This window comes from Limulus polyphemus, unplaced genomic scaffold, assembly GCF_000517525.1.
Source record: "Limulus polyphemus unplaced genomic scaffold, Limulus_polyphemus-2.1.2 Scaffold135, whole genome shotgun sequence".
NCBI lineage: Eukaryota > Metazoa > Arthropoda > Merostomata > Xiphosura > Limulidae > Limulus > Limulus polyphemus.
In genome coordinates, this window is record NW_013665745.1 from 331779 (window position 1) to 347061 (window position 15283).

Genomic DNA, 15283 nt, shown 5'->3' on the forward strand with positions numbered 1-15283 from the left:
AATTATACTTATAATTCAAATTATGATAACCCACATGCATTATCTTGCATTTATTATAATTAAAACCCATTTGCCCAACTAACTAAAATATCTAAATTATTTTGTAAATCAGCAACATCCTCTTCACAGCTAGCAACACCCAAGACCTTAATATCATCTGCAAATTTAAGTAACTTATTGACAATTCTTTCATCTATGTCATCGATGTAAATCAAAAAGAGCAAATATATAGATACAAGTACACAAATAAATAAACAAGTATCTCCTTCCAAGAGACACTGTGTATAGATTCGTCCAGTCAGGACTTTTGCATGTTGATTCTATGCATTTGTCTTAAACAAAATTCCACTCTCTATGCTTGAGCTTTGTGAGAGGGTGCTGTCCTTTGGAAATAGACAGATGGTGGCTGATAATGCCATGGCAAGGAACCATTCCCATTTTTGCATGCACATCATTGCATGGCATTATATATACAGAAAAAAAAAAGAGAGACTACAGTTAACACCTAATATCCTGGCTAGAACCAGGATTGGAATCATCTATGTATTTTTTAATTTATTTATCTCTTTGTTTGGATATTCCAGATACACTGCCTTCACATTGTTATACCCATTCTTGAGACTGCTTGAATTTCTCTCTAGTTCTTCCTGAACACCTATAAGTTTGCCAGTTCTATGATTCTCTGGCCATTTTGGATATTAAGAGGATATTAGGAGTTTGTCCTATCATAAAATGTGTCTGGGCTGCTCCCCTCAGAACCTTCCAATGCAGTGGCATGATTATGACACCATCTGTGTCACATTGCTGGCTCCACAGGTTCAATACACTATTACCTCTCACATTAGCTGTTTGCTTGAATTAAAAGGCATCATATAACTTGTAGTTTTATATCTTTAGTTTCTTTTGATGTTCATCCATTTCCACTTCCTTTACAATGCAGGTATTCTGACTTTCAATATTTCAGAGGTAAGCCTACCTGATTTTAATTTCACACACAACTAAAATTTCATTGCAACTGTAACTTTCAATAAAATCTAAATTATGGCAAAAAAAACACATTTTATGTAACATCCCCCCACACTTGCATAATAGTTAATGTGGAAGGTGGGTGAGTGATGAATTATTGTTAAGTAATGTGTGGTCTGCAATACATTAAGAATGTTTAGAAATTTTTAGTTACACTTTGTATACAGAATGAGTTCAAACTCAACAAAAAAAAAAAGCTTTCATTATTTCAGAAATAAGTCAACTAATTTGAAATTCATTTTAACTCTAAAAATGTAAATCCTGAATCTAGTTACTGATACTGTAGATTATGTATCTTATACAAAATTAATAAAACACACTATGGCAAGTAAATAATTCACACTCAACTAACTACAAGAACTGGGAAAATTTATTGCCATAAACAGTTATAAAACATCCATTTTATACTTTACTCCTTATATCTTATGAGCCATTAAAATTCTAGTAATTTTAGTCTGTTGTATAAAGGTTTAAAATACAAACCTTTACTGTATTTTAATGTTCGGGTTTTCTGCATGTATTGGAATAATGAAGTATTTGTACCCTTCAAAGTTTATGACAGCTTTACTTTTGCTTATATCTAACACAAATAGTTATCTTGTATTACAAACAAGGATCCCTTCAGAAATTATTCAGGAATGTGACCAAGGGAAGAAAACAGAATTCAGAGACAAGAAAAAGAACATTAATAAGGCATTCAGTGGTCTGAATAAGTTGAAAAATTATCTTAGACTGCACTTTCAGTATGTATCAAGATCATCAGCTAGTCCCTTCTGACAACAAATTGAAATCATTCTAGCTCATATACACTAAACCTTGAAATATAGATACATAAGCCTTAAAAATACATACAGTATTTCTTGTTTTTAAAAATTCTTTTATAATTTCAAGGCTAAACTTTTTCACACCTCCACAATCTAATCACACAAAATAAACATATTCTAAAATGACTCTTAAGAATACCCATCATAATACATTTCCTGTACAGAATACTCATAGCAATTAATTTCTTGTACAGAATGCCTATCCTAATGCATTTTCAAAATATTTAAAACCTTCTTTATCTGGGAATGTTCACCTAACTGAAAAGTAAATGAGATTCACATCTTCTATTGCTACAGTATTATGAGAATAAACTGATGGAATGTTATTAAAACATAAATAAAATTATTACTTTTGTGCTACAATACAAAAGAAACAATTCTTGATACTTTTGTATTTATAAAAATAAAAATGAACATTGATAATAAATCCATTTATTAAATAAAACAAGTAAGCAAAGGAAAAGCTTGTATGCTTGTCAGCTTTAAATAACAGTAAGAACCTATGTTTTTAAAATTTCTTTATGGAATAAAGCTAAACCTTAATCATTTTAGGAGAAAGCCAACAATAAGGTCAAATTTCATCAAGTTTTGCAATGCGAGTTTACCATTTTCTGTTTTACTAAATAACTTTTCACTTTATATAAATAAAGCATTTATAATATTGACCAAAATATTCTTTTTTTAATGACATTTTAAATAAATATATGATTAACCTAATGCACATGCACTGTTAGCACTACTTGTGCCATGCATAGATTCATATTTAGTATATATCATATCAGTAGTGGAAAAACTTTCAGTTCAGTAAGATGCATGTAACTAGAACTTCTGTTGTAGTTAGTTTTAAACAGTCATGAGAAGGTCTTATACGAAATAATAAATTAATAAAAATGGAAGTCAACCCAGCCCTTACCTGATGTCTGAAAAATTCCTAATCTTGAATATACACTTCTTGAATTACACTAACCAATTCAATATTTTGTTTATATTTTTAATAGTCATCTAAAACTATTTACACTAAAACTTTTGCATGGTCCAGTATATAATTTAAAATGTTTCAATGTTGCATGAAAACAGAAACTCGATGTTTTGAAAATCTGTTTAATATTTTTCTACCACTTCTATTACTTCCCTCTAACCAACTTAGCTTTGCTTTGTTTGCTAACTGCTCAGTTCTTTTGCCTTTTACATTATTACCAAAATGTGGGCTTTAACTGTCTTCTATTCATTTTAATCTTCTCCACATGCCTGGCCTTCTTTGTATGTCACTGATACTCTTGTCTTGCACTGGTCTTCCCCAACATCTTTCTGTTTAAGTTTTTAACATCAGCTTTTCCTTCCAGTGTTTGGTTCTTAGCTTACCTTTTTCACAAGTATGGCAAAGTACTTGTACACAAAAGAGGATGTGGGATCTTTGTTATGTTTTAGGGGACTAAACGTTAATTAGTATCTTGGTTTTAACAGGATGCTAATTTCTGGTATTTACAGAACTCTGATTGCAAAACTAACTTAAAATGTTACTAGCCTCGGGCATTCTGAGCATCAGGAAATATTCTAATGACACTACCACAATACATCATGGCAGAAACTGGCTTTAAAGAAAATATTTCAAATGCAAAACTACTCATATTCAGTCAATCTTGCTCCTCACAAAATTCAGAAATCCTTTTAACAGTGTTTGTTTCAACTAATTTACTGTACAGATCATAATTTGAGTTAAATACCACTAACTAAAATAAAACTTTGCATTCTATTCAATGCCAGCATAGCACAAATTAATAAAAGTAAAAACAGTTTACCTCTCTGGCTTCATTAAAGACATTCTTATTCATAGAATGATATACCATACAGTATATTTTACTGTACGATTGTTTATATTTTTTGTGGTTATTAAGTTTACACAATTACTTTTTAAAATATCTGCAGTGTTTTAACTTGAATAAATATTAATTCTGCAGCTTCATCATTCACAATTTGCATCACACAGATAGATACTGCATAAAATCCCTAAACTGAAGGAAAAGTCTGCAATGTAAAAGCAATTATTGGGTAGGTTGTGCCCCTCTTACACTATATTTTTTAATGAAAACTTAATTTTAACATTATGCAATCATTCCTCAAACACTCTCTCTTTCAAAAAAAAAACCAAAACCATTTTTAGTATAATGCAACAGCAATTGTAACTCAGTTAAAAACTTTGGTGCAAATATTGTCTTCATTTTCATAGGCATACAGCAGTACATGTACATTCTTTTCCTTAATGGAGAGCTATGTAATTTATGAAGATATTTCTTATATGACATTAGTTATTACTATAGTGGCTTAGAATATATTTAGTTTATTACTTTAAAACTTTGTTGAGAGTAACATTTTATTTCTCTCGGCTTCTTTCCTCAAAGTTTCCTGTAAATCTTACCTTTCCAATGTTACTGACAAAAATTAAAATACAATACATGAGATACTTGTTCTCTTTGACCACAGAAAACTACATCAACAATATTTTACAGGTTGTGAAATGTTAATAAGGGGGAAGTACAGTGAACCTTAACATAATATGAAGTAAGCTATTGGTAATGTGAAGTGCAAAAAATAATACTTCTAAAAGTCTAAACTGAAAAATGCATTAACTATAGCTAAACAAATTCCATAAAAAGTACATAAATAATAATTATAAAATAGTTTTTTTTTTATCTATTACTTATTTTTATATTAACAATGAATCAGTATTAGTACACAAGAATTTAAACATATTTAGTCCTCATTTTCAGTGTTTGTTACCTGAAACTGCTGAAATAACATCACCTTACTGTTATGCATAACCCTATTCCCACTCATCTGGTTTAGAACTTTCAAGCACTGGCCATACATGTTGCCCATACACACCAACAATAAAAATTTAGATATTTCACACTGCAAGAAAATAAAAATACTAATCTGACTGCTACAAATTTATAGAGATAAATATATTCATACTTAGCTATGTCTTCCAAGTTCCTATATATATCATCGTTGTAGTATTCGTGAGCTTTATTGTAGGATGGAAATCCCCTGGATAAAAATAAAAATATAGACACATATGACTGACAGTTAAATACTGTAATATGATCAGTTTTTCCATAAATCGATTGACAATTTGTCACCTTTAGTAAGCCTCTAATGACAACTTACAATAAAAAGAAACAAGATATTAGACTGTTATTTGAGGGCTCACAAAGTTGTTGTTATTTGTTTGATCTTTTTTTTTATGTATAACAATGTATTACTTTTTTTTAAATGTGTAACATTTTCCTGCTATTGCAAATATCAGTGGGACATGATTTTCAAAAATTGTTATCTGGTTGAATATTATGAAAAATTAAAAAAATTGAATTGGATTTTAATATTGCCCACTCCTAACTAGTTTCCATTAATACCAACCCGATGTGCTTTTTGAACACCTTTATTCATGTAGAATACACCAAAATAGTCAAGAGTAAACATTATAACTAAAAATGCACATCACTACACTCATGATAATTAAAATTAGATTCTACAAAAGCAGCATACTAAATAAAAAAAAATATATGATTTACTGACAAAGACAATATCTGTAACAAAACAATATATACCTTGGTAAGAGAAATGATGTCACTTTGATGTCATCATGTACTAATCTTAAACTGTTTGTCTCTTTCAAACTGGTGGAAAACTGATTTTGTGAATCATGACCGGTGTGAACAACCCACTTCAACATTATGTTAAGATAGCATTTGAAAATAACATATATATATACCCAGAAACACAAATATTGCGAAATTAATTAAGATAATGACAAATCTATAGAACCTATAGCCAGGAGTTTTCTTTTTACTAAACTAAGTGCATGGTTTTTACATGATGGTGGGAGAATATTCTTGGTCTACCCCCCATAAACAAGAAGACTCTCCAGGAGATAAACCAGAAGTGAAGCTCTTAGAATACTGTATACAAGTTATTTATAGCAGCAGCATTTTTCAAAAAAGTCCAGGGTAATTTTACCCTTCTAAAGCACAAAAGTATTTGCTATTCCTCAGCACAAATGGTGCCTGATCCTATAAAACCATAACAACAAATGAAGTTCATTCGGGTGAGCTAATCATGTACCGTACATTGGTGTTAATTGGCATTTCTTGTATCAGAAATGGCTTAAAAGGTTCATGATATTGAGAAATCTTCAAACTTCTACATAGTGCCTCATATTTCTCACATAATTGGAAATCTTTTGATAAAAGAACTGGTGGTGGGGGTTACCTGTGAACTGAGATTGATTATACAGAAAGGAGAAATGTTCAAGAAGGGACTAGAAAATGGGTGGTCTTAAAGAAAGAAAAGTGATTTGGCTGAGAGTTGTCTAGAAGTTACTGAGCACTTCTTTCAAATAAACATTTACTGTTGGTATGTGATTCTCTTCATCTCAAGAATACAAGACTGCAATACTGTATTTTACTGAAGTATCTGGAAAGCTACAATGACGTCCAAACTTACAATTTGGATCTGGCATTTACTTTAAAACAAATAAAAGTAGTTAATTTCACAGTGATTGGCAAATACCTCAAATTAGGAAGCATTAATCAAAATGGAAAAAAACAAATGCCCACAGTAAATCTGCAATTCCTATGTAGGCCTTTGACAAGAACCTTCATGAACTACCAAGGTAGGTTGCTTAGCTACATAATGTTGCATTAGATATAGCCTAAACAGACAGTAAACAAGCTTATTTATCTGAACTTTTAGTAATTCAAGTCCCTAACATATATTTAAATATGAAAAGCTTTACAAATTCTTGTTTTAATTGTATTTTGAAAGAAAACAGACCAAGTTAATTTCATGTAACATGACAGTATATTAAATGAGTTATATTAATTACTAGCTTAATTTTGAGTTCTGATCTATAATGTGTACTTATACTAATACTGAGTGCTCAAGGAAAAAACCCTAGAGATCAATTAACTAACGAAAACTAAATTATATATTTGTTTGCTTTCTATTGTATTACAGGAAGGTAAAGATGATGAAACATAGAGAAATATGCAGAGGACCAGCAGTCTTTTTTCTATCAATCATCTGACACAATTTCTACACCAGATATGATAACTTTAAAATTCAGCTTTTTTTTTTCCTAAAATGAATCATGCCAATTTTTGCTTATTTATTGACAAGATTCTTATTTAATTTATAAGATTTAATCCCCGTAGCTGAAACAGTTTTGGAATTTAGAAAAAAAAAGTTCACATATATGAATTGTTTTTAGTGAAGCGCAAAAGTACTGAAAATCTTACAAAGGAACACTCACAACTTGCAATTTTGTCACTAATATTTTGGATTGATCCTTCAATCAAAATAAATCAAAATTCACTGTCATCAAACTGCTCTTACTGTCAAATGTGACCAAAGAACATAATGCAATTGAAAGACACATCAAACCTGCTGATTAGTCAAAGTTGCATACTATTTACTTTCATTAAAAACACATTTTGGATGAGAAATATGAATTGGTAGTTAGATTCACTGACACTGATGTTTGATAAATGGACTGATGAGAAACCTTTTAACTAAGTTCATGTTTTCGCTCTTGGAATCAGATTTACTCAAGACCATTGAACTAAGACTTGAATCTCATGATGGTGAGCTTACAGATAAGGTCTTCAGTGATACTACAAAAACTGTGGAACTACAGAAGATCAATGCAAATAACACAGGAGCTGCACGAGCACTACTTAAACAGAAACTTTTGCATCACTTATGTTTTTCTACCTCACACCTTGAAGTTGCCTGCAAAGGACATTTTCAAACTTAGAACTGTGAAGAAATGTATTCCACAACAAATGTTTAACATATTGAAATTGAGAAAGGGAAAAGAGACTGCTTTCTTTATCTCAAGGATTCTTGTTAGGATTAGTTATGGAGTGCCTTAAAAATGCAGTTAAAAACCATACCAACCACAGTAGCATCACTGGTCAGCATCCTCAACCCTATCCACATCTGCAAAAACATAACGATCAATAAATTTGCTGAACGCAGGTGAGAGGAGTAATGGATCTATTGCAATCAATCTTGCAAGCTATAACAACTTTCTAATGTGACAAGAATCACTAAAAAAATACAAATTTAAGGAACTTTTCTTCAAAATTAACATCTCTACCTCTAATATCAGCTGTCCACTGTCTTACTGAATATAAACAACTGAATTTAAAGTTTGTATTTCTTAAATGCAATGAAGTACAACCTTTAAATTCACTTGCTTCAATTAATAGAGTGCTGTTCCTCACCCTTTAAAAGAGAAACATTTTTTACAATACTCCAATTCTGTGAAACATAGTTCAAGACTGTAGTAACTTCTGTTAGTGTTGTGCACTTCTACATACAACTTTTTTGGATCTTTCCACCAGTGAAATTTAGTCAACAGTACTAACTTAGATAGTTGCCTATGACAAACTCAAAACCACATATTTTATTAATGCATTGACTGCCATGAGACACACTAGAGGGTCACATGGCACTATTAGTAATGTGCATTGTGACCATCCAGTGATTCACAGACCATAATATTTAAAATATAAAGTTTCTTTGTGGCATTTGACTTTAGGATATTGTGATTACTTCTTGGCACTTCAAGAATGTTCTTGTTTACGTAATAAAATTGTGATTTTGCTGCCCTTCATCAAACACAAAAAATTTGGAAATAAAAGCCAAATCACTGGTGGACACATACTAAAAACACTTCAAGTAGATATTTGAACATAGGATTGTCAACTGTGATCATATTATAAACCCGGGTTAAGCATAGAGGTTCATATTACAGTTGGCACCAGAATGTGGATTAATATATTATAAGGTGACACCCAACATGTTAAATACTTACAAAAACTGACTGTACCAATGTTTTTCAAAGTAAGAGAAATTTACAAATCATTCTAAATATTGTTTTAATTATTTTTTTTATCAGTTAACTGGAAATTTCTCCTTTATGAGCAATAATATATTTAATGTGCTAATTATCATTAGCTGTGGCAAACCAAACTAGCAAAAGGCAACAAACATCATCATGATTGAAGCTGTTTTGTAATTTATACAGGCATAAATAATTTTAATTTGAAAGTACATAAAATAAAACAAAGATTTAATTATAAATGTAAATAAAAATTGTAAAATTGGTGTTTTTAAGTTTCTACATTAGATGTGGTAACTTAAAATTTCAGCATTTTTTTTCTAAAACAAATCATAAACTATTATTTATTTATTGATAAGCTTCTTATCTAATTTACAATATTTAATCATTACAACTAAGACTATTTTGTGTTTGTACAGTTACAAAAATATTTATTTGAAAGTACACAAGGCAAAAATAAAACTTAAGATCTGGAGTTGGGTACACCTTTCAGATCATAAAATACATAAATTAATTCTGTATCTTTGAAGTTAAATAAAAATATATATATACATATAATATTCTAAGAAAGAGCAACAGTACTGTAAATCTGTATTTACTGTATAGTGTTAGATTTATCTACCCATAGCACATAACTTTCATAATTTTCAAATTTATCACTAATATTTTGGATTGATCATCCAATAAAAATAAATGAAAATTCACCAATATTTAATGTTTTTAACAAAGTTATTTTGCACATGTTAGAGTTATTAAATTAATACCAGGAGAATGAAGCAAAGAAAAACAAGTGAGTATGGTTATATATCAGACAAAACTTCTTTTCATTATGTTGCACGTATATTTTAGTTCTAAATCTCAATAATACTTAATGACTGCTTATCAAATATGAAAATATAGTTAAGTTCTAGCCACCCTTAAGAAATTACAGTAGGGCACTGTACTTGCATATTGCTTCTCAACAACTACACACATAAGTTTCAGACTATCTATAAACCTTAGCAGTGTAACTGATATGTATCACTATAAGGTGAAGGCTTGACTTTCAAGATCTTTTAAAGTTTTTGTACTTGTTTGAATACTAGTGATTTAGATAATATTCTAATTACTTTATATACTCTTTTTTTAAATGTAGGCCTATATAGAGAAAATAGTAAAATTTGTATAATGTCTGAGGTTTCTACACAAGATATGGTAAGTTTGAATTTCGATGTTTTCATATTATATATTACTATTTTAATGAGCACAATGTGCAATAAGTATTGGAATGGCTTATTTCCCATGTAATGTAATGTAGTTATGTGGTTGTTTTTTTTTGAGAAATTATGTGTAGTAAGTTGGTCCACTAGTGTGCTAATAGAGTAAACAGTGTCTTTCCTTGTTTAAAAAACTCATGTAGATTATTAGTTTTTATTTTATAGTACTGTTTTGAGAAAACTCCTTAATGGTACATGAACAAAGTTCATGCTTCCAGATTATATAACATATTAGAGGTTTTACAAAACTTGTATATTTCATGTCAAAATGTTGCCCCAACAACAAAGGAAGATGTTTTTCTTTTATACAACATGTTATTCTATGAACCTACCTGATTCCTGTGCTTTGTGCTTTAACAGATTTTGAGAGCAAGGACAATGTATGAAGAACCTATGTAATAAGAAAAAACATTTTTATAAATGAGAAATGAACTCAAACTTTCTTATGCTAAGCACATTTAACTGTGTAAATTGGATGGAGTTATAATATATTCCTAAATAATCTATGAAACACATATAAATAAAAGAGAAACTATAATTTAGTTCATCAGTTATCTACTGAAAATTTCTTACTATAAAACAGGCTGACCATTTTACATTACATCCAGACTATGTGCAATATTTTTCAGAACTTTCTATAAAAGACTTACGGTAGACAGACCAGAAGACAAAAGCTTTTATGTAAATGTGGAATCAGTATAGACGTTTAGCACCATTGTAATTTTCTAAATATAATTATCTGAGATGTTCACAGCATCTAACAAGTTTTGGACATTAAAAATTAACATGAATTAAATGAATACACAAAATTCTTGTTCTTGCTATTTGAATTACAATAATAATAACATAATGCATATAAATCGTGCAAGAAATCAGAATGAAATTTTAACCTGCATGACTTGTACGTGTATTTACATTTTAGGTAATATTTAACTTTTTTTTAACCACAGAATCATTATTTTTGTTTATCATAATTTTAGTCAGAAATGAAGTCTAAAAAATTTACGCGCAAATGCTTGACAGAATTATTTTCCTAAACTAAATATCTCTGCTTATTAGTAATAATCTAAAAAAAGATTTCATTTAATCATGGTGCCCTCCCCAATTCAGAGGGTTGATGATTATGTTTCTTTCTTGTCCACTATTCCTTGATGCATGCACCAACTTCTCATCTTCAAATGTTTTTCTAATGTCATTGAGCCAACTAAGTCATTACCTGTCTTTATCTCCTCTTCCTTGACTTTTACCCACCAGAATCTCTGCAACCTTCCCCAAGATTGAACAAAATGCCCAAAGTAACACATCTCCCTTTACTACATATTTCCAGCAATTGTTTTCTTGTCTTTGTGCATTCCAGTGCTTCCTCATGACATTTTCTTCCAGCTTAGTATCTTTATTCATCAATCACCACATATCAATGCATCCAACTGTCATTTTGTTGAAAACATTTTAACAAACGATTTTAAAATTGACAAACATTTCAGTTAACATACATAATTAAAAGACTATTTTATGATTTCTGCATCTAAAAGTTAAGTGACATCTCTGGATATATTCATGCCTTCCTCATAAGCTTAGTGTAACATCCATGTAGCACACAATCAGCTAATTTCAATTATACCTAAATGTGACTGCTCAAGCAATTATATGTATTCATGTGTATATACACACAAAAAACCAAAATACAGTAAAATGCTTTGTACGTGAAAGAACATACTTCTTACAGCAATAAAATCTTATCTGCTAACTGCAACTTAAAATTATTATTTGACCAAAAACAACAACGAGAACAACAAGGAGAAAAAGCATAATAGTCAGAAGCAGGGAACAAATGATAAAGTGAAGGAGAAGAATCATACAAAACAGGAGAGAGAGAGAGAGAGAGAGAAGGTAACATACTTGAGCAACCATGTCCAGCAAAGACAAAGAAGGCTAGAAAATCGAAGACAGTATTGGTAAAAGAGTTGGAAGAGGTAAGTGGTGGGAAAAGGACTGTCAAACCTCATCATCACAAATGGAATTCATAGGAGAAGGTATATCTGAATCAGGTTCAGAAGAAGGTCTGGGCTACACAAAAGGCTCCATCTCCCATCACACAATAGCTATCAGTTCCACAATAGCCAAAAAGAAACCCAATGCCAATGTAGTTGTTTGTCCAGCACAAACGTCAAACAAAGGTGAAGTTACTGTCACTTGTGAGTTCATAATGTGGAAATAAAACACCACAAAATATACAGGTGCAAAAATTTTGAACACTAAAATCCAAAATTTAATCTCTCCACAACATGGGTGTTTTTTTATAGCTACTTCCACAACAAACTCCAATACCAGAAAAGCTTACAAAAACACGTCTGTACTCACAAGTGCCAAATTGAGAAGTGATGATTGAACATCAGCTGCACTAGAAGGTTGTGTTCTATTGGTTGTAGGTTGCTGCATGCTCATTTGCATTTAACAACTCAGCAATATCATGTGGAAACATGCGAGTTTAAGTGAGAGCCTCAAGGTTAGTGTCAAGCAAAAAACGTTCACATATGAGGGCAGCAATGAATCAGAAAAGCTCTATGTGAGGGGGAGTTACATAAGATATCAGAAACAGTATTACAAATAACTTTTTTCAATAGTATATTAAACACATAAGCTAGGACAAAATTAATTATTCACAGAAAAAATTACTTACCCTTCCAAAATCTGTATAGTCAAACAACATATAAGGTTCAAATAAGTCTGCAGTTTTCAAGTCAAATACATTTTGACATGTCTGAAGAAAGGTTCTTATATTCTTCATACAAAGAAACTGTAAAGAGTAAACAAAAACAATATTAAATTTGACAGGTCACACTAAATGCTTAAGAACACTTACCTCCACTGTAGTGTGACCTATATATGTTAGATGTATTGCAGAAAACATAAAGGGACATACCATTCAACCATAATATAATTATTTAATTAGTACATTAAATTTACCTCTACATTTTAACGGTGGTGGTAATCAAATTAGAAACAACCAACCAATCATGAAACAAGCAAAATCAAGCAGTTTTTGCCAAATACAAATACAGTACCTTATATATAATACATAAATGTACATGTAACAGATCTCTTCTCTAAACTGAAAATGGCTGTTACCAGAAATGCTACTTAGTGCTATAGTGTCTCAAATGTATCATAGTGCCCACACCCAAAGTCCTATAATTAAGCAATATTTTAGGCTGGACATGCAAGAAAGTGAGTGCACTGGTTCAGGCCTGAAAATACAGGAATAGAAATACCACAAATCATTGCGCATAAAATGTTGAAAGTTTGCACTTCTTTCTCTTATATTACTATGCTGGATGCATGTAAACAGTGTCTATTATTTCCATTATTCAAGAAAACAACATTATTGTGCTTGACACCTGTTAACTAACTCATTAGAGAGCATAGTTATCTATCAGTAGGAGTGTGTACGGAATATATTTTAAAATTTTGATGCACAGTAAATCAAACTGATAAAAATAAAAGTGAATAGGTATCAATACACTAAAAAGGGCCAAGGGTACTCTGTACATTTACATTCATCAAGCATTAAAAAGCAAATAAGAAGGTTATTGTAACATTACAAAAGTATCCTTTAAGACCTCATTTGGAGTGTTGAGTAGAGTTTTGGTCCCTTTATTGCATGAAGAATATAAATATGCAAGAAAGAATGCAGGGATGGTCTAAGAAAATGATGCTTAGTTTAAAATATATAACTGAAAAGTAGAAACCTAAATATTTGGACTTGTCTTCAAAAGAAGCAGGAGAATTAGAAAAATATGATGCAAGGATGAGAAATTGTTAGAGCAGTCTGAGTAGTAGAATGAAAGATATGGTTAAAATAACATTAGTTTTAGTGGTAATATGTTTATGCCTTAGAAAACTTTCTTTTTTAGCATGTTGAAGCCAAAAATTTACATAAAAAGTTTAAAATATGAATTTATTTTCTAAGTTTTTTTTTCTTCATAACTAGTTACCCACACTGGGAGTTTGAAGTAACAGAGCTTAGAAATAGACTCGATCTTACAAAGATTAATTTTTGGTTACAGCTATAAACTTGTGGAATAGCTTATCTAGTGATGTGACATTTTTTTTTAAATTGGTGTAAAGATGTGAAGAACTAGATTTAGTGCACATTTATATGATGCTCAGGTAAACAGATTTGTCAACTAGTTTTACTGGTAGCTTTATTATACCAAATGTAAATATTACAAATATTTCTTCATAGGTTTGTAAACCAATATTGGAAGTAACTGGCATAAATGTCATGCCTAGTCTCTTTTATATTTACACTGTCATCTACATTGATGGGGGATATGGAAGCCAAAACATGAAAACTGTAGATATATTTATGTTGAGATAATCTCATAAGGCTAATTATCGACATTATCTGCTTGCAAGCTACCTATGTTGATCAGAACTTCTATAAAGATATTATATGAGCAGAGTTGCATTTTTAAAGAAATATTTACAATAAAATTTAAAAACTATACTTGCATGTGTATAATTATGCATGGACTTTTCTCTTTGTTAAAATACTTTTATTTGGGAGCTTTCAACACTCTTACCAAAGCCTTCATGAAGGCTCCAGTAAGAGGGACAAAAGTTCCCAAATAAAAGTATTTTAACAAAGAGAAAAGTCCATGTATGATTATACATATTAATTTATCTATGTTATGAGTTTTAAAAACTTCTGTACTTGTATGGTTAAGCATTCAATCACACTATTAACAGAAATACAAGTGTGATACATTCCTTGAAATTGCATCATTTTTTTTTGATATGGTCTTTGTGTTTAAAGCAGATGCAAATGTATGAGACAAAAGAAATGATCTTAGGTTAATCAAAACCTACCATAAATATTAAAATAGATCCGAGTTATGGAGATATTAATGCCCTTATGAAGAGTAAAAAAGCCAGTAATTAATCAGTGGTATAGGAAGGAGATGCAAAGCGGGGGTGCTTGACTAGACATGCAGCTCAACCTAGGGGGTCTGAAAGCATGCCCCCCCAAATTAATATAATTATGTAATTTATATTTGTTATGTAAGTCAAATATGTAAAAGTGGGGGTGCTATAACACCCCCAGTTCCGATGCCTCTGTTAATAATTAGGCCCCATGACCAGATAATGTTCTATTTTGAGAGTTTTAACACTTAAATGCTTGGATGAATCAAATGGGTGCACCAGTCATATGATTTGTTTTATTGCATTGCAAAATAAAAAACAAACTACTGGATGAAACTGTTTAA

General features: G+C 30.6%; 1 protein-coding gene across 1 annotated transcript in view; it reads right to left on the minus strand.

Annotated features, from left to right (window-relative positions):
• LOC106473946 (guanine nucleotide exchange factor VAV2-like) overlaps nucleotides 1–15283 on the minus strand; it is a 106517-nt gene that overhangs the window by 88949 nt on the left and 2285 nt on the right. Inside the window, exons 2-5 of the mRNA XM_022379379.1 lie at nucleotides 12694–12810; nucleotides 10346–10404; nucleotides 4824–4898; nucleotides 4267–4279 (exon numbers count right to left, since the gene is read on the minus strand). Coding sequence (XP_022235087.1) covers nucleotides 4267–4279; nucleotides 4824–4898; nucleotides 10346–10404; nucleotides 12694–12810 — 264 coding nt within the window. The remainder of the gene's footprint in view (nucleotides 1–4266; nucleotides 4280–4823; nucleotides 4899–10345; nucleotides 10405–12693; nucleotides 12811–15283) is intronic.